Below are 26,840 nucleotides of genomic sequence, written 5' to 3'. Positions count from 1 at the left end.
ATGGTCGAGGAGACTGATAACGCTGATATTGACTCCATCCTTTCTTTCATCTTGAAGCTCCTGAATTCCTTGTTTTCCGACTTACCTCAAGATGTGTGCAAAAGCCGTCGGTTTCAAACTCTAATTTGGCAAAAGCTTGTGCCGTCTTTAATTGGTGCATTGCAAGCAGACTCTCAATTTGACGCATCTTTTGAGACCAAAATTCAATTGGCTTTGCATTTGCTCGACAGAAAAGAGTCTGTGAGGAAGAAGAAACTTGTTTTTCTGTAAGTAAAAAGTTGTGACCCAGTATCTTCGGGGATTCCGCGGGAGTTGTATAAGACTAGAGTTGTCACTGACCAGGCAGAGATTTTGTTAGACAGATTTATAAACGGCTTCCGAAGGGGGGAGGGGCAATAACAGGGAATCCGGCCCCATGTGTGCCCAAGGTGAGACCTAATAGCAGTGTTTTTATTTTATTTTGGACTTGACAAATTTGTGTCTTTTTTTGTACAATATGTTATTAAAATGTAAGTGAAAACTACACCCAAGTTAATAATGGAAATTGCCACCCTAATTCAAAAAAAAATAATAAATTGCACGCTTAGTTTTACTCTAAAAAGTACACTTATGTTAAACATAATATTTGAACAACTGATACGGAGATTCTCTGGACCAGGCATCTCACCTAGGAGTGACATTCGAATCCAACCGAATTAGGTTTTTGTTGGATCCAAACATTGGACTCTCTTAATTTTGGGTTTTTATCCTATAATGTCTCATATTTTTCTTCTAATTTGCCTATTGATTGTTTTCAATCAAGACTCTGTCTCCCTAAAGTATTCTCTCCTAAAAGATTATGGCCAATTAATCAAGTAATTTTGCAATTCGAAGTAATTGTGAATTTTGCAATTAATTGTTATCGAATTGTTACGGACTTACTCAAAAAAGAAATTATCTTAATAAAATTTTAATTGTCTGTATCTTTGAATTAATTCGTTGATTATACCTGGTGAAGACCACCTCAAGGAGCTCTTGCTGACTAAGGTCACGCCTTGAAGCTGGTTTCCCTGCAACTTCAGTAATATTAAAAGTGTGTACATATTCTATTATTTGAAAGTTCACAGGTGTACCAGAGAATTCAGACTATTTGGACGTAAATGCTGATCGACCGTCTGGATCAGTAAAAGGAGTTTAGATAAAAATCAGGTATTTGGTGGCGTTGACCACCAAATAATGAACAGGATCTATTTCGTTTATTAGTAGGCTACCCATTCCTCTGCTCTCGCTCTTTACGCTGAAGTCTTAAAACTCTTTAGAAACACTTTCAATTCAAACTCAGTGGCCCTTGTGTCTAAACAGTCATTCTTTGTGACAAAAAGTCAAACTACAGTTAAAGAGTGAGGGTTGAGGAACGGTTAGTCCCGTTTTCGTTTCATTTTACGTTTCAATGCTACTCATGGCTTTCAGCTGAAAAAACTACCCTTTTTGTTTAATTTCTGACCGTTTTTCAAAATTCAGATTGAATCTATTTGGGGAAAGAAAGGCATGGGAGGGGGCTAGTCGTTTGTATGATCCATCTCCTGATCTTGTAAAACCATTGGCTTGATAAAGTCACCCTTATGGGGAAAAAGTAACGAAAAAACAACAACAAACAAACGTTTTTCTGGCAAAAAAAATTCGCGTTTTCGAGGACGGAAGCTTGAAACCTCTACATTAGTGTTCTCTGATGTGCTGAATTTTCCTTAAAATTTTTTAACTTTTGGGGGTGTTTTCCCCTTTTTTCAAAAAGCAGGGGAAAATTCGCAGGCTTCAAGCTTTGGTAGCTCGGGCTCGTAGCTTGGCTCGTAGCTAATGGGTAGTAATGAGTTTTTATATTTGGAATTAGCATAAAAAGCCAATAATTCTTTGGATGCATACAGTTGTCATCAAAACTTTCTAGAGCTTCGATAACTATTTGTTTCTAGTCGCCCCTTCCTTACAGTTCGTTACCACGAACTGCTTGATTAGTGTTTCCTCTTCCAGTCTGTCAGTCTATTGGTTAGTCTATTCCAGTCTTCAGTTTATTGATTGACTATTAAATTTATGTAACTTGACAGGTAGTTGCATTTATTTTCCACAAGGAATGCGTATCCATGGTGGGGACTCATCGTTTTTACCAAGATATTTCAAAAGATAAGAGAATTTTGGTATTTTTGAAATATTACATAATAGATAACCAAGCTTTCTCAGACGAATCTATAGAGGGAAATAAGGGAGCAGAAATTACACTAAAGACTAAAGAGTTACGGGCTGCCAACCATCGCCATCGCCTCTTCATGCTCAAATTAATTTATTTCCAAACCTATGAAATGGTCCTCAGGAATTTTTCATTGTATATTTCTTCTAAAGAAAGACTGAGTAAGGCATATGCACTCCAATATACTTTTTTTTCCACTTATAATTGAACATTTTTGTATTTGAGGGATTTTCGTAATCGAAGTGTAACTGCATAAAACAATTACAGTGACCAACAACTGAATTTCATTTGCTTAAAAATATGATGTTTAATCGGGGGATTGACTAGTTCAAGTAAATCTTCAATTGCCTATCCGTACCTCCATATAGTTTGCTGATCTTTTTTTTTTAATTAACATTACTTTCTATTACGAAGTAATTGTTGATTAAAAAAAATTCATATTATCCAACAAAATCAAACTTTTTTATATAATCTAGGGGTATATCATGGTGCTAGAAAGAGAAGGAGGATAGGATATAGTTAATCCGAAAGCGCATCGAAAAAAAAAAAAAAAACAAACAAATTTGAAGTTCTCTGAATGTAATGCAGTAAGCATTTTGGCATTATAATACAAAAGGGGAGACAGACTGTTCTGTTGTTGTAGTCAGTTTAGAAGGATAATTTTCGGGACAAGACCACAATTATTATACTCGCTTTTAGTTCAGTTGCATCCCTGCCCCTCCCTCCCTAACATCATCAAGGTAGCACTGTTGTAGATTTTAATTTTAATTAAAAATAGTAATATCTAGCCATTAAACAAGGAACATAGGATGTAGAGATGTTGCAAAATTCCAGGGTACAATCATAATCAGATAAGTTTGACTTTGAAGTGCTAGAAACTTGAATTTTATCAAAATCAAAGTAAATTAAAGACGGGAAATGTTAGAAAAAGTCTGGACGTCATAGTCTCACTTAGAAGTAGAAGGTCGTCTCCATAAACCAAATGAGAGATGTACGTGTGCCTAATGAAATAATTTGAATTAGTTTTATCTAAAGCACCAGAAATACCTCCTCACCCCACTACAAGCAGGGACGAAGAAACAAATTTATCAATACGGAGGAAATATTTCTCGTACTTAGAAACGAAGAAAAAAAAATGGTAGAAGGATTTGCACCGTCGTTAAAAGGAGAAAAAAGCAAACAATTAACTGTGGACATTGTTGAAAAGCCTAGGAAGGTACCAAGAACATAAATAAATGGAGATTTCTCAGTCAGACTATTCTTGTTTATGAAAGAAGAAAGAATTTGGTGTGAATGGTACAACCAGTACCAGATTGAAAGCCAAATTTATTTTATTCAAAATTTACACCTCCATTTAAATGAGATTGCATAAAATATATGCAAGGGTTTTACTCATATTACATGCTGTATGCTCCTTCACGTTTTGAAGTTAAACTGACATTACCGCACAAAAAAGATGTTTGGAACCAGAGAAGATGTTAAACATATTTGGAACAAAACCTGTAATTAAAATAAGAAAACAACGCATTTTGGACTTGTGTTGTTAGTGCCTATTCAATCACTATCAGTTGGTTGACTTAAGTTGCTTGATTGCATATACAAAGGTTAGAACCTAGACTTGAGAATTACAGCCTTGATGAAGCCTTGATGTGACAGAACTTTAGATAGAAGGTATTTAAAAAAATAACATTTGTACCATATTGAATTAGAAATATAATCACCATTATCAAAATCAGAACTTTGTGATTTTCCAGAATTCTTTACACCAGTACTATTTGGTGTTTGAAATTCCAAAACTCTAAAACGAATATATTTACGAATCTTTTTGCATTCATTCTTTGTTTTCTGGTTTTCATCCGTGACCCGCTTGAGGCGAATCTCCCACAATTAGCTCAGTTTCTAGCCAAAATTGAGCCACATTTTTACAGCTTATTTCATCCCCATAGGCAGCCTAAATAGGTTTTCTAGTTTTAAAATGAATGTATACCCGGTAGCAGGAATCTTTTCAGCCTCGTTCATACATAAAGCTATGTCATTATAATAACTCTTGAGATGACGCTTGCTACTCTTTTCTTGCTACTACCCTTTGTACACGGATATAGCTAAGGTTTCTTCACAAATTCGTCACCTATAAAGCGTTAATGGCTCTCTTTCAGTCTCTAGGTTTAAACAATCTCGAGAGGGAACTATAAGGAGTACATTGTAGATAAGCTATAAATGAAATTGATTGATAATCAGGAACACCAGTCTTAGTCTAACGTGTGCTTCTGTGTCATGTAACAATGACGAACAGACATCAATGACTTTTCATTTTTCTGTGATATCCTACAATATGAATGGATTTAAGGACAAGACTTTTTCATTGATGGATTGTGCAACCAGTATGATCTAGTTTGTTTGCAAGAGCATTTTTTGACTTCAGCTAGCCTTAACTCTCAGCGTCAAAGTCCAACCACATAACATTTTTTACCTCTGCCAGGGTAATTGGTGGCCAATAAAATGACATACATTTTTAAGCGTAATGCCTATTTCCCCACTCCTATTCTTTATCATCATGATAAATTCTTCTTAGCAGTCCTTGTCGGATCAACTATTCTGATCAATTCGTATTTTCCGCATGATAATAGATCTAATCGCTCAATCACAATTTTTCGAAGGCTTGTGCTTCTATGAGAAGATAATTAAACGCTTATTGTCTCGATCTCTAAATTACATAAAGATCGGTGATCTTAATACAAATATCAATACTGACTGTGTTAGAAAGGATTTTCTTTTTCATTGTCTCCCGCTATACCGCATCGTTCCTAAATATATAATTCCCACCCTTCACCTATATCCATCACTCTGGAAGTACTCTGACATTAATCATGTTGTGTGCTCTTCATCTATTTATTCTTCGATTGTAACAGTCCATCATAATAATCATGATATTAACCACCTACCACTATCTGGTTTTCTTTTTGCCTCCCTATGCTCCAACAGATTTGATATTAAAAAAAAATCCAAATGGTCTTCAAAGTATAATTGGAAAAAAGCAGATATCTCGTTATACATATCCACGCTTATATCCCTTCTATCTCTTATATTTGTACCTTATCATTTATTGTAGCTTAAATATGTTAGATCTGACAGAGTTTCTGAGTTAATTTCATATTATAAAGAAATAGTATATTGTTTGAAAGAAGCGAAATGTAGAGCTGTTCCATTACGACGTATCCGTATTGGTACTCAAAAATCAATCTGGTCAATAGATGCCAATTTAAAGACTGTGAAAAACAAAGCTAAATTTTGGCTTCAAGCTGGGAATGATTGTGGCCGCCACGATCAGGGTATGTTGGGGATTTAAAACAAAAAACTAAAGCTGATTACAAAAAGTATCTTCGATCAGTAAGGTACAATGGCATGGATTTCCCTGTGAATAAACGGAAATGGCGTAAAGTGATTAATTCTGAAAGGCTTGAAAATGATTATTCTTGCAGTGATTACGAACCACCATCTACCTGGCAGAAGCGTTATTCTTCGATTTTTTCTGTTGTTAACTATATGTAGATGCCGTATGTTCTCGTCTCATTGCACCTTTTTTTTCTATCCGTATTTCACAGCGACATGCAATTCCCATTACATGGTCTGCTGTATGTAGTGGTATTAAGAATTTAAAATCTGATTCTATTGATTTAGATGGGATATTTAAAGTTCATATTTTGCAAAGTTGCTCTCCACTAGTTTTTCATTTACAGTTACTTTTTCAGATGTGTATATGCACATCTAGTGTTCCAGAGAGATTCCTGTGTGGCACTATAAGTTCAATATAAAAACGGGGAAAATCTCCTGCTGATTGTTCTTCATACTGGCCCATTGCTGTTTCTTGTAATATAATTAAATTACTTGAATATATATTTCTTCCCCGTCTAATTAATAGGACTAATGAAGGGGAGAACCAGCTTGGTCTTCAGCCTGGGATGGGTTGTCAGCATCCTCATCGTTTTTTAGCATCTCTTCTTCTGGATAATAATTCTAAGAGTAAAGGAATTTATATTTGTGCTTTAGATCTCTCCAAAGCATTTGACAGAGCCAGCACAATCCATTCCCAGCTTTTTCATTCCCTTTATGTTTCAGGTGTTAATTTTTCAGTTATTCTGCTTTTGCAGTATTGGTATTCTAACTCTTTCCTTAGTCTGAAACCTTCTCCAACTACTACTATTAAAGCTAAAAGAGACGTAAGCTTTACGTCTCCTTACACCAAGGTGGCGTTTTGTCACCTACACTTTTTAAAATTTGTATTTCTAGCGTACTTGCAAAAATATTTTCGACGTATATATCTGATTTTACAGATGTTTCATACCTGGCCTGTGCTGTTGATTTGCTCCTAATTAGTCAGACTAGGAATGGTCTCTTCAGAATGGTATCTTCTGTTTCCAATGCTTTTTCTGGGATTGGCCTTTTGTTGAATAAAGAGAAGTGAAAACTGGAAACTGGGCATCCAGTTTCCAGTTTTTGTCAGCGCACTGTTTACGACATTTCTAAAACAATAAAATTTGGATGTGGGAAAATTATTGCCAATCGAGGGAAATATAATAGAAACTCTACTCTACATACTGCGATCAATCAGTCCTTTATGTGGCAGGAATTTACCCCATCCTGAGAAAAATTGATTTAAAAAGAATTTAGAGTTGTTATTTCAGGTACTATAAGTTTTTCCTTTTCGTTCCTCTTTGGACACGTAACCGGTTTCTAATTGGTAATTATGTTGCGCCTGATATAACATCAAAGTTAAAAAAGCTACACAGGAAGCTGTCAGGCACTGCTTTTGATGCGTTTTCTCCACATAATCATCTTTTTCTATAGTTTAACTTTTGTTGGTTGACATTTTTTTGTTAATTTAATTTTTTGTTTGTATTTAATGTTGTTTTTTTCTCTATAGTTCATATTTTGTATGTGTAAGTTTATTTAATTTTCTGTGTTTACTTAATGAAAAAATTTATGCTCATTATTTTTCGTTTTTTGTATGTTTTTCATTTTTTGTATGTATTTAATTGTTTTTACTCCACATTTTAATACTTTTATATACCTAACAATACTTTTATGGTTTCTCTGGGTAAGAAATAAATTATTATTGTTATAGCATAATGTATATTAGAAATACTGTTTGACTGCCAATATAACAAATGATAAATCGTTCATTATAAAGACAAAAAATAGACCACTATTCAATAAAAACTAAATTTTTTTCTGCTGGAACGTTTATTGCATCTTACTAATAGCTATTGAAACCCTTGATAGAAAAAGCTTATAATTCGCTTTGTAATGTGTTTTGGATGCGCAAAATCAATTGATACTTTTTCTTATTCTGGAAAGACTCCCTGGGTTCTATCAACTCTAGCGGCTTCAAGAGACCACGGAGCCAAGTTTACATCTTCCATATTAAGTATGGGTTAGATTTTGATGTCAACCCAGTGTTTCAAACTGATAAAAATAAAAACATCAAAACAAACTGTATGGTATATGTGATGGAACTTGATTTTGATCGATCTTTATTCTTTTTAAGAGTTTCCCTGGAATTGATTCGTATTTTTGGAAGCATTCAGCATATTCGTCAAGTACTCGAGTCTCTGCTGCATAGACTACTGATTTCTGCCCTCCCGGAAGACAGATGTGAGACTTTAAAAAGCTTGAACTCAGTGAGTTTACTATTCAATTTTTTATTTCTAATTCTGTCCCCCCCTCCTTACACCTATCACCATTGGTGCATACTGGAAGGGGACGGGGGTCCCTTCTTGAGATTAGATGGGAGGACCATTCTCAAGAAAAATGCTCTCTCTCACTATGGGTCGCTGCGTGCAGATCTGAATTTGGAATAACTTTATCTGTGATCTTTAAACAAACTAACTTAAATATCTTGTCATTTTTGTCTTATCTTTTTTTCTTTTATTTCTTTTTTATTCACGGGAAAATATTCATCTACTACACAGTACAAACTAAAAAGGAATGAAGTCAAATACTTGAAACCAGTCTTATTTTCTAACAGATTTTAATAAGTTTTGTTTCCTGAGAAATTCGGCCAGGCCACTGAATCCCTTCTCCACACCACTGGTGTGACTTTCTTGATGTGTGGTTTCTAAAATACCTGTATATTCCGAACCAGAGACTGTGAAAAAAAAGGCTGTGACCTTAAAGTCTGAATTGTGGAAATGTGAAATGGAGACAACGAATAAGATTTTAGAGTCTCTGGAATATGCAGCTAGAAGGCACACTAGTAAGATATTGTGTTAGGATCAGGGTTGTATCGGGGGGGGGTTCCAGCCCCTAGCCCCCCCCCCTGGATACGGCTTTGATTGGCATGGTAAACATGTAGGAGGAAATAGACATTCTGGATTGGTTCTAACTAGAAATAGGAGCGAGACCTCAATTAGTGATAAAAAAAAAGTATTAAAAAGCGATGAATGGAACGTTTTTGAACATGTGTTCAAATAGGGGTTTGACATTTTTTTTCTGGCTATAAGTATAAATCAGCTAAAATATAAAGGTTAAAAGAACGTTTGCGTCAGCGGTATTTTCATTCTAAAACAGTCTTATAGGTAATATTCTTTCATCAAATGCAATGCTAATTAAGTCAATAGATAAAAAAAAATCGTTTTTGGCTTGTTTCTCAATAGTTTTAGCCCCTTGTTAAATGTGACGTTGAGTTAGTTTACGATGACATTTCTTTGATTAGTCCAACTATGTATTTTTTTTGTGATATAATTAAATAAGTATTCAGAACAATTTATGATCGTAAAAACTCGCTGTTCAGAGACAACGCTAAAGCGTTGCCTATAGTAAAGACACTCAGGCTTCTATGTTTTTATGTTTTTATTTTTACCCCAGAGACACCTCGTATAGAAGGGGTGGTCGTAAAAGAAAATTATGGACTGGTTGGTCGTATAAACTTTGTAGGCTTCTTGGTTATAAATTGAAAGTTATAGTTCATTTTTAAGAGTCAATAGTAACCGGAGGGCGGATAGGCCCCCATGCCCTCTTTTCTCCAAATGGTCCGATCAAAATTTTAAAATACCCATCTTGTTCAAAATAGTTCAAAGACCATATAACAATTTCTTCAGGGTTAATACAACCCCCCAGAACCCGGTAGAAAGGGTGATAAGTTATGCCCTGGGTACATGTGGTTTCAAGGGGTTGGTTTAAGGGGCTGTCGTATAAACTTTGGAGCAGGCTCATTTGATTGGAAATTGAAAGCTCTAGCTTGCTTTTTAAGAGTCAAAAGTGATATGAGGGTAACAAGGCCACCCTCACGTCCTCCTTTCTCCAAATGTATCCGATTGAAATTTAGAGATAGCCATTTATTCAAAATAGTCGAAAGATTTTGTAACAATGCCTTCAGGGTTAACACAACCTCCCAGAGCCAGGGCGTAGGAGTTGCCAGTTATGCCCTGGAACGTATATGGTTCTTATGGAAGGGGGGATCGAATAAACTTAGGAGGAGGCTCCTTTGATTGGAAATTGAAAGTTCTATTTCCCTTTTAAGTATCAAAAGTGATCGAGGACCAATTAGAACCTCCTTGCACCCTTTTCCCCCAAATGGATCAGATCAAAATTCTGAAATAATTGCCACATATTTAACATTATTATTATAAATAGTCAGTTATCAAATTCAAGCTAGATGCATAAATTTTGCTTGTTAAAGAAGTTTTTGCAGATCGTAACTTGTAGGAGAATACAGCTGGACAAAATTTCTTTTCTTTGGGGGGGAGGGGGCTAAAACAAGATTATTGTTTGTTGAACCCATACCCTTTGTTGTATACAATTAGAAGTATTCAATGCAAAATATTTTCTTGTTACAAAATATTTTCCTCGATTACTGTCTTTTTAGAGAGTAATTCTCCTTGGTATAGCATTACATATTAATTTACTATAATGTTTCAGTTAAAAATTTACGACCCTTGGATATAATACAAAAAATTAACTAGCGTTTTTACTAAATTCCATTGTTTAAAACTATAATTAAGTAGTAGCTATGAAAGTCCAAAATGAAATGAGTTTTCAATTGCTATGTTTGTTCTCAAATCTAGATTTGATCCTAGTCATTGGTTATTCTTTCAATGCTTTCCAAAATAATGTTACAAGTCAATGCTCTACGCCCTCTGCTGATTCATTGATTTTAAATAGCTTATTTATTAAATGATCATTTATTTATTTGCCAAAATTTTGAAATAGCAATCTTTCTCTCAATTCTTCTTTTTAAAACAGTAAAAAACTTTAGCGTAAAGAGCGGGGCGTTGATGAGGAAGCAGCCTCTTTCATATACGAAGTAATTTCTGTGCATTTTAAGTTTTAATGTCGCTCCTTACTTTCAGTTAAAAAAAAACTTGTTTTTTTATTTAATTTCTGAACGTTTTTGAATCAATGCATGTTTTGATTTTGGCTCTCCGCAGAGGAATAATCAAAACGAAATTTGCATATTTTTTTTTGGCTCAATGGCTTTCTCATAATTTTGATCGAATAATTTTGAGAAAAAAAGAGCGGGGGACGAAGCCTAGTTGCCCCCCGAATTTTTGGTTAATTAAAAAGGCAACTAGAACTTTTAATTTTTTTACGAATCATATTATTGGTAAAAGATTTACGTAACTTATAAATTAGCTTACGTAAAGAACTTTTGTATTCTCATGTTTTTATTACATATATGAGGGGATTCGCCCCATCGTCAGTACCTCGCTCTTTACACTAAAGCTTAAATTTTATCCCAATTCATTAAGAATGACCCCCTGAATCACAAAAGCCGTAGAATAAGTAGTTGAAATTACTGAAAATACTTTAGCGTAAAGAGCGAGGTATTAGAAGGAGGTGAGCCCCTCATATGGGTAATAATTTCTGTTTGTTTTAAGTTTTATTGCTGTTGCTTACTTCCTGCTGAAAAAGCTTTTTCACTTTTATTTTTTAATTGTTTTTTTTTAAATAATGCTAGTAAATCCTGCTCTCCCTTCATGGAAATTTTCTTCTCCCATTACAAATTCTCGAAGGAAAGTTCCCCCAGCATATCCCCCTCTTCTCAACCCCTCCCCCAAACCAAAAAAAAAACTCCTGAAAACGCCTGTATACTTCCCAATAACCATTACTATATGTAAGCACAGGTCAAAGTTTGTAACTTGTTGCCCCTCCCACGGGGACTGTGGGGGAGTAAGTCGTCCCCAAAGACATAGTTATAAGGTTTTTCGACTACGCTGAATAAAATGGCTATCTCAGAATTTTGATCCGTTGACTTTGGGAAAATAATTAGCGTTGGAGGGGGCCTAGGTGCCCTCCAATTTTTTTGGTCACTTAAAAAGGGCACTAGAACTTTTCATTTCCGTTAGAATGAGCCCTCTTGAAACATTCTAGGACAACTGGGTCGATACGATCACCCCTGGGAAAAAAAACAAAAAAAAAACAAATAAACACGTATCCGTGATCTGCCTTCTGGCAAAAAATGTAAAATTCCACATTTTTGTAGATAGGAGCTCGAAACTTCTACAGTAAGGTTCTCTGATACGCTGAATCTGATGGTGTGATTTTCGTTAAGATTTTACGACTTTTAGGGGGCGTTTCCCTCTATTTTCTAAAATAACGCAAATTTTCTCAGGCTCGTAACTTTTGATGGGTAAGACTAAACTTGATGAAACTTATATATTTAAAACCAGCATTAAAATGCGATTCTTTTGATGTAGCTATTCGTATCAAAATTCCATTTTTTAGAGTTTTGGTTACTATTGAGCCGGGTCGCTCCTTACAAATTCTGAGATAGCCATTTTATTCAGCGTAGTCGAAAAACCTTATAACCATTCATCGTAAATCTTAAGACGAGCAAAACTTAAATTGAATATGCAAACCAAGCTTAAAAAGACCGAAAATCATTGCAAATAAGACTGGTTACTGTCCCTTTCCCTAGCCGTAAAAGTCTAAAGGCTTCTGCGTTATTAGCGCTTTACTGGAAACCACTTGCGTCTTGAATCGGAAAGAAATAATAAAATTGAACTGAATATTTGATACATAATGATATCAGTTGCTGAAAGCTCATCACTTCAAGATTTTATTTCACATTTTTTTTTTTAATGCTGAAATAAGTACAAAAGAAAATATTTTAAATATAATTCGTTTCAGTAAAGCGCTAATGACGCAGTAAACTATAAATTTTTACATTAAGGGAAGGGGGCAGTTGCCAAACTCTTCTTTGTAATAATTTTTGTTCGTTTTAAACTTATTCTTTAGTAGTAATTTCTGTCCTGAGTTTGAATTATCATAGGTTTTGTTTTTGCTGATATTAACTTTAATATTGCTTTTACTTTTCTTTGAAAAACTTCTTTTTCTGAAAGTGCTTTTTTTATTAATTTAAATAAAAAAGATTATGCCCTCTGTAACTCAGATTTTTAACGTGTTTAAGTAATGTGTTTTTAAATTTTTATTGTGACGCCTGAAAATGTGAGGTTTTTTTTTCTCCTGTTCGTTTAGGTTGTTTTTTTTTTCTCTGATGGACTGGTGTAATTGTGATATCATATTATTTTTCAACTTCCTTCAATAGCAAAAATAATGGCATTTGAGATTTAAAAAGCACAATAGGTAACATACAAAAGAGTATTTCTTTATTTGCTACCATATAGGATTATCTGTTATACAAATTTTCAATCTGTATTGCTGAAAATTTCTATTAAATACTATTAAATGAAGCTACCGTTGATTGATCATTATGACTGATTATTCAAATTTTGATTGGAATTTAATTGGAATTCATCATTTTAGTTCTTAAGGCAGAAATAATGACTAAATCTTAAAATTTGTGGGATATTTAATTCATCATAAAATTGAGTCAGGTGAAAAATTATATCAGTTAATTAACGAAAAAAAATGAAAAAAAGTTTTCAAATAAAAGTAAAGGGAAATGCTATAAATGACTAAATGAAATCCTACAAACACAATTATTAGCAACAGATCAAATTTCATCAAATCACATTCCGTGCAAATAAAGACTGCACATTGCTGCACTACCTTTCCTCGATTTATGTCTAACGAATAAATAATCGTTCAAGTGGAAGTAAGTCCATTTATTTAGACAATGAAAGCAGGTGCAAAAGTTTAGATATTTCGATCACATATACAGCGATCGTCATCAGTAGAAATACTAAAGTGTCGAAATAAAAACATATTGACATATTTATACAAAAAAATTAAACATTTAACTTTTGGGTCATTTACTAGATTTTTCTGAGAGTTCAGAAACCGGGTTCATTCAAAATCTTTAGATGTAAACTTTCTTCTTTAACAAAGAAGAAAGTCTAACAAAGAAGAATTAAGCCTGAAGAGAAATATTTTCTTGTCAGCAATTTTTCCATAAACGGGTATCCTACTTTGTCTTACGTGACTTAATTTTTAGTGCTTGTAGCTACTCTCTGCTGTGATAATCATGTCTCGGGATATTCTACGATGGTCCTTAACTGTAAATTGAATTGTCACCAATCTAAAAGTAAGTTATTCTAGGGAATTTTGATGAATGTTGAAAATGAATCTGCAGCACCATCTTTAGACAAAATTTGATGTCTAAGCAAGTACACAGATCGGCTTTTCAACATCTCTATCTACTTTCTTTCGATTAGATTGTCCAAGAAACACGTTCAAAGGACCGATCTTCATAAATTCATACATGTCTACGGATATGGCAATTTCAAGTTTTTTGAGTAGTAAGGGAAAAAAACGCTCTTTAGCGTGTTTGGAGATAAATTTGTTGTTAATTGCTTAATTATTTCTTGCTTCTTTTCTCCGTGTGGCAGTTGTTTTTTTCTATTTTTGTGTGAATGTCAAAGCGCAAACTGGCCAAAATTTTGGGTCTATTTAAAATGTGTGTTCTATAAATGACTTCAATTCTTTACAGGCGTTTTCCAGTTTAGAATTTGTCCTTCCGTTATGTGCACCGCCTTTTCACGATGAATGCTCCAGCACTCCATCAAAGGATATGGGCCTATTTCGACTGTAAGTGTTGAGATTATCATTATCAGATTATCAGTAATTTTGTAATAGGTTTGACAGACAAAGGGTTTGAACTTATCCTACATCAGCATGATTTTCAATTTTGGGAGTGGGATTGTCAAAGAAAATGACATTTTCATCACGTGGATTATTGGTGGTATTCTAACTTTCGATGTTCGAAATTTTTCTTTTCGAAGGTTGTTAGATTTTGGAAATGTCTTCTTGTTATTTGAAAGTAAGACGCTTATATCCTAAATAAAAAAGATATATAACGGAAAGAAACTATACCGAAGTCCATTTTTTGGAATGAGACATATGTCGCCATAGTTTTGCGACTACCCATCTCATCGAAGTAATTCGGCAGTCCAGTAGTCTTGAACCTACCAAAACTCAATCTAGGCACGATTTGTTTCTCGATTCGGTTATTTTATGGGTGTTATTTTTGAGTTCATAATACTTTGTTTATTTATAGGTTTGTTACTTAGCATTTATTATGTAAAATGTTAAAATAACTGAGATTTTTCGAGGGTGTAACTTACTACATAAACTTCGTCCCTCCCTCGCCGGCGGATACATAAGGCGACAGCGGTGCCTCTCCATGACGGCTTTGCAGAGCTTTCAGCCTCATGTCTTCCAAAGCTATTCCCATTATTGAAGAATCCTTCTCTAGGCATTGCTATCTATCGGCCAAGGCTGGAGTAGAGTTCAACTAACTTTCCCCATTGTCATTCATGCCTGTTGGGCCTATCACAGGTCAGGAAAGGAGGAAAGTTGGGTGATTGGCTTATCACCTATTCCTGCATAAATTGATGATTTGGGGATTGACAAAAATTGCTCAATTTAAAAGATATTTACGCAGGAACTATGGGTGATGGCAAATTACGACCACCTTTTTATTGAAATCATTATTCAATACGTTAGTTTAAAAAAAGGAGAAAATTACTTCATTTGTTCCTACAAGAAGCATATGCAAGTAAATAAAGATATTATAAAGCACATATAATAACCTGTATATGCATATTAGCACATCTAGCAAAAAGTTTGTCAATTAAATAAAAATGAACATGAATTAAATATGAAAAAAAAGCTTTAAGGAAAGATTAAAAGCTGTATTAAAACCTGAAAGGAGCAGAAAACGGTACAGAATAATTTAAAGTAAATCGAAATGCTATCAAAGAATAAATGAAATCTGAAATAAACTAAATTACGACGAAGAAATGTTGTGCTACCACCCTCTAAACCCCCTCCAAAGACTAGAATTTGATTTGTGTTTATTTTAAAAACTATACAGATTGCTTTAAAGATTGCCTCTGGAGGTTTAAAATCTCATGTCTAGCAATCATGTTATTTTATTAGCGATTGTCGTAATTGTTAGTAGTTGTGTCAGCAGTTTTAGTAAAATTGTTAAAAATAAAATGTTATGTCTATTTGTATTTTTTTTTGCTTTTTTTCTTTATTTAATGTTATTACAAAAAAATTGCACAAAATGTATTGTGTCATTTTCAGTGCAATCAACGAACAATGACCAAAAACGAAAATTCAAGTTTCATACATTTACACTTTTTTGGTCAGACTTGTCGTCGTTGTGGTGTTTAGAGGAGTCTGTTTATATCCTTTTATTTTTTCTAATTAATAAGAGGTGTGTCTGTCTGTTTGGCTAGTATATTTTGTTTTATTTTTACTTCTTCTAGAACTTTAAACTAGAAGAATTTCTCGGTTAAAAAGAAAAAACTTGAAAAGTTAAAAAAAGAACTTGAAAAGTTATCCTGGACAGGCTTCTTACTGTTTCACTTGAAGCAGCGTTATCATCTTGAGAACATAAAATTTGTAAATACATTTTTTTGTTGTTGATTTAGTTCACTTTATGGTTATGACTTCAAGAAACATAAACTGGAAAGAAAGACCAGTTTTAAAAAAGCTTGAAAACTTGAAAAGTTACCCTGGACAAGCTTCTTACTATTTCACTTGAAGCAACGCTGTCATCTTGAAAGTATAACTTTGTAACTAAATACCTCGAATAGATTTTTATCTACTGATTCTACCGCCTTAATTCTACCTACCTCCCATTAAGTTAACCAAACACGAGTGATATAAGTGATAAACGAATGGTAAATCCTCATTTTAAAAGTGGCACACATATCACTTTTCACTCTGTTCTATTATTCTGTTTTGACTCATTGATTAGCTTTTCATGTAGAAACATTTGTTACTCTGATAAATTAATATTTTATTCTTTGTTTATAGTATAGTGGTTTGTATGGAAGATGCTTGTCTTGTCAAAGACCCCGAAGCAATTGATGTTTGTGTTGAAAATATTCGTAATCTGCTGGAACTTTTAGATCAGATTATTAAGATCCAGGACCATAATGACAAGAAAGAAGTGTCTTTGCCCAAGGAGTATGTTCAAGTTATTAATGAAACTTTTGCAACTATGTCTGATTCAAGTTATCGTGGTGAGCATAACATTAGTTACAATTAGAATATATTTTCTTATCGTAATGGCAATCAGAATCGATTCGGAGACTCCTAGGTTCGTTTTATTAAGCTCTCAAATTCTTATTGTTCTTGTGTAGGTAGGTTATATACAAGGCCGTATCTAGGGAGGGGCCAGGGGGTTTGAATCCTCCTCCCGAAATATTTGTCTGACTTGTAAAAAGGTAATAAAAATGAAAATAAACAAGTTTTTTATGCGATTTTAAGGTTCTTTGTGTGCCCCCCTCTCCCGCTTGAAAACATTTCTGAATACAGCTCTGGCTGTGCAATTGGAACTGACATGATTCGCTGTGAGATCCCGTTTTGGTATCTAGAATTCTGACCAATTGTAGAGTTTTTTTTTCAGTTTTTTATTGCTTCTGGTTTATGCTATTTAGCTGGCTAGAATAAAAAAGAAAATATTCTTGGGAATTATCGAAAATTTGGCAAATTTTCGAGGATTTTTGGATATTTTGCACTCATGTTTTTATGGTTTATGCACATGGTGAAATCTTGTAGCATAACCAAAAAGGCTCTGTTATAAATAATTCAGAAGACCACACTTCCTTTCAATGTATAATTATAAATTATAGCCTTAGATAGTTAAAATCAGTTTAACTATGATCAAGGTATAAATATAACGTTTGATTGAAATGCTCCCTTTTCTGTTTTCTCATGGATAGAAAATATCATAATATTTTAATAGGGGAAAAAATAAATAATTCAAAATAAAAATAAATGACAACAATTAATATAAACCTTTTTTTTTTGGTTTCTGTAACAACAATGAAACTAAATTGTTAGAAATTCAAACTTATGGAAGGAAACCTTTTCATTAACAGCGAAAAAAATTACTTTTAATGCAAGCCAAAAACATTAAGGATCATTATGACATACATACACTGTAAAAAAACAAACAAACAAAAAACAACAAACTGAATTGCATTGAAAGTAAAAGAAGAAAGATTCTTGTATTGTTGGCCAAAAGGGTTGTAGATGATAATGATATGCTGTAAAAAAGCTGAGTTACATTTAAAGCGTAAAAAATGAAGAAGGATAGTAAAAAAACCCGACATGGAGGGGGGAGTGAGAAGGGCCCACAAACCTCTACTTACTATACGTGCTTTTACAACCCTAAATCCATTAGATTGGTAGAGTCAGAAATATGTTGAATCTGAACAGCTTTATGAGAGCTTTTACCGTATGAAACACAGTTGTGCCTAAATTAAATCTTTTATTTTTATCCGTTCAAGGTCCATCAGAGTATCAGGCAAAAGTGAAATATCAAAGAAAAACCTGTTCACGGAGCTCTACTCCAATATCCAGCACTGCTTTGACAGCTCTGAGCTCTCCAGCTCCGTTATCCGACTCTTCTAGTGATGAAACTTCAGAGCCTCAACTACCACCACGTTTTGTATCAGAACACCATAAAGTAGGTTGACGTTTTCAGGCTTTTGAGTTGACTAAAAAAAATTTTAATTGCTTATAGAATATTCAGAATATGAAAATATTTATTCTTAGATATTTCCTAATTTCATGAAAGTTGACGTAAATGCGTTGACTTATGTTTTAAAGAGTGAATGTTTGTCATATGTTATTATATTGTATATTTGGCAATCGTGTTTAGGATTCCTTTTTCCAACAATATGCAATAACAGCAAAAGAGTAATGTTATTTGAATCCACATTAAACAGTTTCTAAATGTAATACTCGCTGTCTCGGCAGTTGCATCCTCCCTCCCCCTTCATGCTTTATATAACCCTAGCCTCATTTTATGGCTAAATAGTCCAGGGTGTCAGTTATAGTAGTATATACTCCTGTAGAACCGGCTGATAGAGATAATATTGACTCAGATGAATTTTACTTGTAGAAACTGGAGCAAATAGACAGGGTCTCAGGTAGAAATGTCGTATTTTTACAAGGAGTTTTTAGCGCCCAATTCGGTAGAAATATGGATAGATAGTATCATAGCCTAGGTAAATTTGGTGTAGGAAAAGAAAACTGTAATGGCTACCGACTTTTGCATTTTTGTAGGTATAACTTTCTAGGTATAACCAATACGGTGTTTGGTCACAAAATGGTCCATAAATTAACATGGTATTTACATTGATAATGTTTTAGGAAACCGAAGACTGTCAGGATTAATACAAGACACTAGGGTAAACAGGAGTACTATTACTGATATTAAAAATAAAGATCACCATTTAGTAGTGTCTAGGGTTAATTTAAAGCTGAAATTTCGGAAGGGTAACTACCTCCTGGGAAGTCGTGATGTTTGTAGACTTCCGGATGAAAATTTAAGAGATTCCAGGAATAGTTAAGTGCTAAACTTGAGAGTTTAAAATTTGACAATGTGGAAAATGGTTGGAATAATTTTAGAAAAAACAATTTCTGAAGCTGCTGATGGTGTCTTAGGGAAAAAAGTTAGAACTGCAAGTAGGAATATTAGTGAAAAGGCTTTATGTTTAATAGATAGGAGAAGGGGTTTGTCCAAGAATCATCTGAGTGATAGATCATATGAAAACAAAAGAAATGTAAAGAAAGGGGAGAAAGCGTTAAAATATGAACTAAGGGGCTGTGAAGTGGAGGCCATGGATAAAATTGCCAAGGAGCTGGAAGATGCAGATAGACGGCATAATAGTGAAATATTGTTCTAGCATGTTAATAAATTGAGTCAATACATTGAGTTAATAAGTTGAATTTGATTTTTGAAAAAGGGGAATTACCTAACGAGTTTAGGAAAACCTTAATTAAACCACTGTATAAGAAAGGTGATAAGAGTGAATGTGGTAATTATCAAGGCGTCTGGTCTCTGTAGTTGGTAAAATTAGTAATATGATAATTTTTAGACTTGGAGATGCTGTAAACTAAGTTTTAAGAGAAGAACAGTATGGTCTGAAAAAAGGTAGAGGATATGTCGATCAACTTTTCAATCTTAGGTTAATAATTGAGAGCTCCCTGAGATGTCAAACACCTTTGGTCCTCAGTTTTATAGGCTATGATCAAGCATTCGATTCTTTTGATAGAAGAGCTTTAGCAGAGGTCTTATCCTTGTATGGTATACCAGACAAATACATTAAAGTGATTAATGCTATGTACGGGAATAACACTGCTGCGGTTAAGGTTTGAAATGTGGTTAACAGCTGATTTTGTATTAAATCAGGAGTTAAGCAGGGTTGTATTCTGTCCCCCTTTATATGGATCATTTTGATGGACTCTGTCCTAAGGAGGACAGGAAAGATAATGTGAGAATACGGAATCCAATGGGGAGGAAAAACTCTCTTGGATTTAGATTATGTTGATGAATTAAGCATCCTAGATGAAAGTGGGAGCAAAATAAATGAACTTTTAGAGGTTTGGTGAGTTCAGGGTGCTAGAATAGGTTTGAAAGTTAATTTTAAGAAGACTAAATCACTAAGGCTAGGAATAAGTAAAGATGGAAAGGTGGCGTTGGTTAACAAAAAGTTGGTCAGGTGGGCAGCTTTACTTACCATAGTAGTATTATTAGAAAGTCTGGTAGAATAGGAAGATAAGTCTGCAAACCAAGATTAGAATATTGGAAGCTATAGTGATGATAATGGTCAAATATGACTCTGAAGGGTGGGTGCTTCAGAAAGCGATGATGATTTGTTAAATGTTTTCCAGAGAAATTGCATACAGATTGTTCTGGGTATCCGGCTGACTGACCGTATTTCAAACAGTAGGCTGTACGAAAAATGTGGTTCAATCCCGCTTTCTAGGGCTATAGTGAAAGAAAGGTTGAAATGTCTAGGGCACGTTCTGCGGATGAAGGATGACAGATTTCCAAAAATTGTCGTTTTCATCGGACCGTCTAGGGCTGAACGGAAAGCAGGTTGTCCTAACTTTCAATGTTAAATTGAAAGTCATAGCTCCCTTTTTAAGGACTCATAGTGATTGAAGGACAAGCAGCCTTCCTTCCATGCCCTTTCTTGCCCTCTGGGCACCCCTGTTTTCCTTTATTGTACTGGATCCAAATTTCACGATGTCGTTTGTTGAAAACAGTCTAAAGATTACATAACTATATCTCTTGGTGGGAACCGATCCCTGCAGCCCCAGAAAATTTGGCTTTGAATTATGTAAAATTACATCGTTAAATCTTGCTCAAATTGAACGTTTATTTTGTTTATTGATTTCCTATATTTAAAAAAATCAATCTAAGAAGAACCATTGATGAACATTTATTGGATATTAGACTAATAATCTTAGATTTAGTTTTGTGAAACTACTGATATTGAGAAAAAGGACTCCCAGAAATTTAGCAGCATTATTTTTTTTTTAGTGTCATAATGGCCCATGTCTTGGGCTACGTCTTTCTAGTGCCGATATTTAAAAAGTGCCGTTATTAGACCATGGGAATTATAGAGGTATAAGCCTAAATAATGTGCTTAGTAAGGTTTTTGCTAAGATATAATGTCATAGGATAGATAGTTGGATAGATCAAAATAAAATTTTATCAGATTCGCAGGCAAGGTTCAGAAAACGCTATAGGTTCTATAGATTAGATTTTTATTTTATTAGGGATGATTAGCAAACAGGTTAGGAGAAAAGAGGGCAGGCTATTTGTTGCATTTATTGGATTTAAAAGAGGTGTTTGATGGAGTGGATTGAAGTTAAATGATAGATCTGTTGTTAGCACTAGTGCTACCAAGCCTATTTGTTAAGATTATAGCATCTATGTATAATATGGTTAAGATTGTAGTGTGGGTAGGGAAGGGTTTTTCTAGGGTTATTAGGAGTGGACTTGGTGTTAAGCAGGGATGTACAATTTCCCCAAGGCTATTTCCATTGTATATTAATGATTTTGAAGAATATTTGAATGGCAGAGGGGCCCCAATAATTAAGCTTTCAAGTGCAAGCGTTATGGCATTAATTTCTGCAGATGACATAGCATTAGTTGCCGTAAGTAAAGAAGATTTGCAACAACTATTAGACCTAGCATCTTCTTATTTTAAGAATAAGAAACTAGTATTAAACATAAAGAAGTCGGTGGCAATGGTTTTTAGGAAAAGTGGAGAACAGATAGATTCGCAGTGTTAGTTTACGTATGAAGGTAGGACACTAGACTATGTAGATGAATTTCACTGCTTAGGTTGTAGGCTTTCGTCAGATGGAAAATGGAAGAAACGTCTCAAGATGGTAGAAAGTAAGGGAAATAGGCTACTAGGATTGTTATGTAAAAGTAGTATAAAGGAAATTACGGATGTAGGACTGCTAAAGTATGTTTTTAACGATATGGTTGTATCGGCTTTGCATTACATGGCGGAGCTTTGGGGGGTTTAATAAGGGTTTAAATTTAGAAAGAATGTAGTTGTGGTTTTTTAAGCGTATGTTAGGCCTTGATGTTAAGCTTGATGGGCTAGTACTGAGAGGGAATACAGGAATAAAATATACGAGACAGAGTGGGTTAATTAGTATGGCTAGATATTGGGAAAGGGTGTCATCGATAGAAGATAATAAACTAGTTAAACAAACATTTTTAATGATGCTTCAAAATAGGAGGAAGGATTCATGGCCGAATCAGGTGAAGAATATATTAGACCTTGCAGGGTCAGGTAATTGCTGGAATGAGGGATAGGGGATAGGAGAGATGGTAGGGCTTGTATCTAGGTTAGTTGTTAGTAGGCTGGAATCTTAGGAAGTTCAGGTTTGGCAAGTGGAGAAGACCACCTCGCCGTCCCTTAGGATATACGCAGAGATCAAGGAGAACTGGGGCGAAGAAATTTACCTAAAAATGGGATTGGCCTCGGAAGATTTGAAATGGGTAGTGTATGTAAGGGGGATTCTATGGCTCTTGGAGAAAGTAGGAAATATTTAGGGAGAAACAGATTGAGGGATGATCCTTACAGTTGCCCTATGTGTGAGAGATAGATGAGTGTTTGCATCATTTCTTAGGGGATTGTAGGGTGTTGCGAGAGTTGCGCTTGGAAATATTTGGTTGGGTGGTCGAGGGGAGAGATTGGATTTTGGAAACTTTGAGAAGTAGGAGTTACTTAAGTATAAATAATATTGGAAAGTTCGTTCGGGTAGGTATGAGATGATTTTCTTAAATAATTAGTTTTAGTGTCTTTTCAGTCTATGTTTTGTTGCTTTATTTTCTCGCTTGTTTTGTTTATGTCACCACGGCCCAATTGGGCTTTCGTGTGAATAAATTTATCTATCTATCTATCTATCTATCTATCTATCTATCTATATATATATATATATATATATATATATATATATATATATATATATATATATATATATATATATATATATATATATATATATATATATATATATATATATATATATATATATATATATATATATATATATATATCATACTATAACGGCAGCACCACTCTTATTTAAGCAATTTTGTAGCGGTTTCTTTCTATATTTTTAACCAAATTATCTTGTTTGATTATCAAAGTATGTTCCTTAAGATGTTTTATTACCGCCTATCAAACATATATCGCCGAAACATTTCAAATATATTTAAAATGTTTTTGAAACCAAAGAAGCCTTTCATACAGTTCTGTCTTCATTTCTTCCCAATTAATTCTTCAAGATACTATTATCTATTGGCCAATGCTTGATTTTAACTGTTTCTTCAGGTTATATACGTTCTTATTAAGGAGACAAGGTTATTTGCTTGCCAAAGTAGGATTTCTAAAAGTTATCTTACCATTTCTTCCTTTTCTATCATCAAAACAACACTATTTAGTTGCCGGAACAGCGTTCCGTTTTCAACTTCAAATTATAATTTTGCATTGTATCTTCGGAAGTAATAGGCCTTGTCGACATAGCCTCTACTCAATTGGCAATTCTGTTCGTAATAGTCATAAAGTTCGGGTTCCATCTCTTCTAACTTCGCAAATAATTTGGAAGTTTATATCAGTTACATACTGTCTGTGTCGACAAGTCTGAATGTAGAAACTACGTCTTGCCAGATGCTTAGCAACAAATGTGAGTAATTGAATCTGGTGCTTTGCCAGTAAATACCAGTCATTGACCCATAGATCTAATTCATTGTTAATAAATTCTATACACCTTAAAATTCATTCAAAAGGGACCCCCCCCCCTTTTTTTAAATAAAACTGTGATGTTCAGAATGGATGGTTAATGAAAATCCTATTACTTTGGCGTTAGATTGATATTGGAGTAGTAGCAGGCAGTGGGTAAATATTCGAAATATATGCGCTTTGCGATGTTTTTGTCTTGAACTCAATGCCCAATGTTCTGTGTCTAACAGAACTAAACATTTTAAGAGGCTTTGAAATAACGTGATGTTCTCCAATTTAGAATAGATTAATGCTTAGCTGAGAGTACTGAATGCCCGAAATTTATACATCCAACATAACAAGTCTGAAAGAGGTTAGGGGGGGGGGTAATCGGTGATACATCACTGATGTATTCCTCAATCCAAAATGAGACTTAAAAATTTACTAAGCCAATTCGTGTGAAGAATTGTATATTTTAATTTGTAATTGATAACTAGATTTACGTTGCTAAGACAACGTGAAGTGTTTGATACCACTCTCAGCTTTAAACAATACTGATTGAAAACAATTTCCAGTTTTTACAATTTTGATTCAAGCAAGCTTTTAAATCCCTGAATCGAAACTACTGAATAACAACGCTTCTAGTAAGGTGCAGCATCCCTGTCTCTCTGCAAAAAAAAAAAAAAAAAAAAAAAAACGCTAGGAGAAGGATTTGAGAGAACTTGGTGCCACTCTGTGCCCCTAATAATACTAATTTAAAATCAATCTATGATTTTGTTCAGGAAAGGTTCAGCGTGCAGACTTTTTTACTAAAAGAGTGTTGATAGAGCGGAAGGGAGGTAGAGATATCACGAGCCCGCTTCGGTCCTCCTATTCTGCAGGTTAAGAATTCTTGAATGATTTGGCTTGAAAAAAGATGCAACATGTTTCGCTTTCCTGCTGGAAAGTTGACTGTAAGAGTAACAAGGCGGGGTAGTGACAAGAGTGACAAGGGCTCTGACCCACTTTGGCTCTTCAGATAGAAAATTCATGTTCAGCGTGCCTACATTTTTACCAAACAGGAGTGAAGGACAGGTCGAGGGTCCATTTTTCGCTTTTAGGTTGTTTCTGCAACGAATGAAGTATTTGATCGTATTTTTTGAATAGTCATTGTCGTTTTTTTCCCGGTTTGTACAAAAAAAAAGTTCAACAAAAAAGAAGAGTTTTCGCGCTCGTCCGAAAGTGATACCATCTACTCTTACGTGCCATTCCTGTATTTGATTTTGATCTGCTCTATTTATTTTTGTATTTGGGACTGCGGAGGAATGACATTCCATGTACTTCCTCAGCTTTAACAGCTCTTTCCTTGGTAAAGATATTGAGGGTTTTCCTTTAAAGTAATATTAGAAAATTGGCTCATGTTATGAAAATCAACTTTTAACTAAGAAACATAGAATTTCCTACTCAATTCTGATCAAATACTCCTTCAAAACCTGACAGACATATATTGCATAAGTTTTTAGTCAAAGAATTCGCTCATGATATATAGCATTTTATAAAAAATTTTAGATTTCAGTCTTAATAGAATTTTAGAATTCAGCCTCCTAGCTTGCCTTCTTATCGAAGCTTTTTCCTCTGAAGAACATACATGGCTCGAAGAAACGGAAGCTTGGTGGAAGAACTCGGATCGTCTTCGATGATATAGACTACAAACCATAAATTCAGCACTTACGCTCTATGCCGTGGCCTCAAAGAACGCAAAACCACCCCTTTTGTTTTCAGGGAAGAATTATGCGGACCTTTCCTATGGTAATATCATATCTATCAATCCGGTTTTCGGTTTACACTTTTCGTAAACGTAATTCTGATCAAACAAATTGTTGCTCTTACAACAAAATTAAATTAAATTGTGAACTGGGTTGATAGTAAATATGTTGGATCTATGCAAGAACAGTAATTGGGTGAAAACGTAATTTTTTCTATTTTAAATAATTTAATATTCACAAACAATAATTCTCAAATATTACATTCAGGGGAAGGAGAAGCGTGATGATTTACCATGTAAATTTAACTTACATCTTTTATTTATGAAAAAATAAGCACTTTGCCAACTTCTATTTTATAGATTTGTAAAATTTTGGAATGAACATGGAAAATGATGACGTGTCTCAAAATCTTTTGCATTATCTTGGTAAAAAAAACACTATGCTATCAGGATAGCCTTAGCAATAAATCCCGTATTAATATTATGTATTCATAGTTTTTACTCGCTGACATTTCGTCCTACTTGGTAAATTCAAATTATTTCTTCTAATTATGGATTATGATCATTTCAGGAGTCAGTCAATGCTTTTTCTGCGCTACAAGACGCGGCACGACTTTTTGTTAAAAACCTGGTAGATAATAATCTATGTCCCTTCATGAATCAGAGAAGTATCATTCATCTAGATGACCAACTCCAAAAGTTTGCTTATCGTTCTTGTAAAGGTAAAGTAAATAGCTTCCTTTCGACTTTGTCAGATAACTATTTGGGAGAAAGCTTCACTCTGTTGAGCAAATAGAAAAGAAAAGGTTAAGAGCTGGTGATTACTATTACATTATATGACTCACTCGTAAGAAACTGTGTTTAAATGTGGATATTTAATTAGATTCGGCTGGATTAAAAATTAATTATTTGTCAGTTTAATTACCTTCATGACAACTATTTGTAATGCAATGGTGAACTGTTTATTTTTTTTTCTCGGCTGTGTAGTTATCTTTTATTTTTTATTGTTTAATATCTTTTTTGGCTTAGCACTCTTTTCCTTTCTGTTTTATTAATTTTGTTATCTTTTTTTTAAGTTACTTATTTCAAAGAATCAATTGTCTCAAGCTCAGTTGGACCAAATTCGAGTTTTGGAGTTTAAAAACAGGGAAGCTGGCCAATAACATCAAAACAGTTGTAAAAGAAAAAAAAAAATCAGATAAAACTTGCTGGGAAAGTATTAAGCAGACAGAATTAATAATTATGAATATGCTTGAATTGACTAAAATGGTCTATCCAATATGATTTTTCCAACGTTTTTTCGTTTTAGTTATCCAATTACTCAAAATTATTAACATTTTAGCCAAAATTTATAGCATGATTTCAAACATTGGAACGTTTTTTGTATAAGGGGCTAAAACTGTGTTTTCATTTT

At 34.1% G+C, this 26,840-nt stretch overlaps 1 protein-coding gene across 1 annotated transcript; it reads left to right on the top strand.

Annotated features, from left to right (window-relative positions):
• On the top strand, positions 1-26,237 carry LOC136026449 (uncharacterized). The gene is made up of 6 exons (XM_065703046.1): positions 1-266; positions 7,764-7,896; positions 14,109-14,206; positions 16,448-16,656; positions 17,929-18,107; positions 25,998-26,237. The coding sequence occupies exons 1-6, from the start codon at positions 1-3 to the stop codon at positions 26,220-26,222; spliced, it is 1,110 nt and encodes a 369-aa protein (XP_065559118.1). The 3' UTR covers positions 26,223-26,237.
• The last annotated feature ends 603 nt before the right edge of the window (positions 26,238-26,840 follow it).

Source organism: Artemia franciscana, chromosome 4 (genome assembly GCF_032884065.1).
Source record: "Artemia franciscana chromosome 4, ASM3288406v1, whole genome shotgun sequence".
Lineage (NCBI taxonomy): Eukaryota > Metazoa > Arthropoda > Branchiopoda > Anostraca > Artemiidae > Artemia > Artemia franciscana.
Note: the sequence above shows the minus strand (reverse complement) of the source record. Positions and strands in the feature narration are given on the sequence as shown.

Bases quoted from the DNA above. Each gene is read 5' to 3' on its own strand.
- LOC136026449 (XM_065703046.1), top strand. From the start codon at position 1: ATGGTCGAGGAGACTGATAACGCTGATATTGACTCCATCCTTTCTTTC. The intron at 7,897-14,108 runs GTGAGTTTACTA...AATTCTTTACAG, and splicing joins CTTTAAAAAGCTTGAACTCA to GCGTTTTCCAGTTTAGAATT. The intron at 16,657-17,928 runs GTGAGCATAACA...TATCCGTTCAAG, and splicing joins GTCTGATTCAAGTTATCGTG to GTCCATCAGAGTATCAGGCA.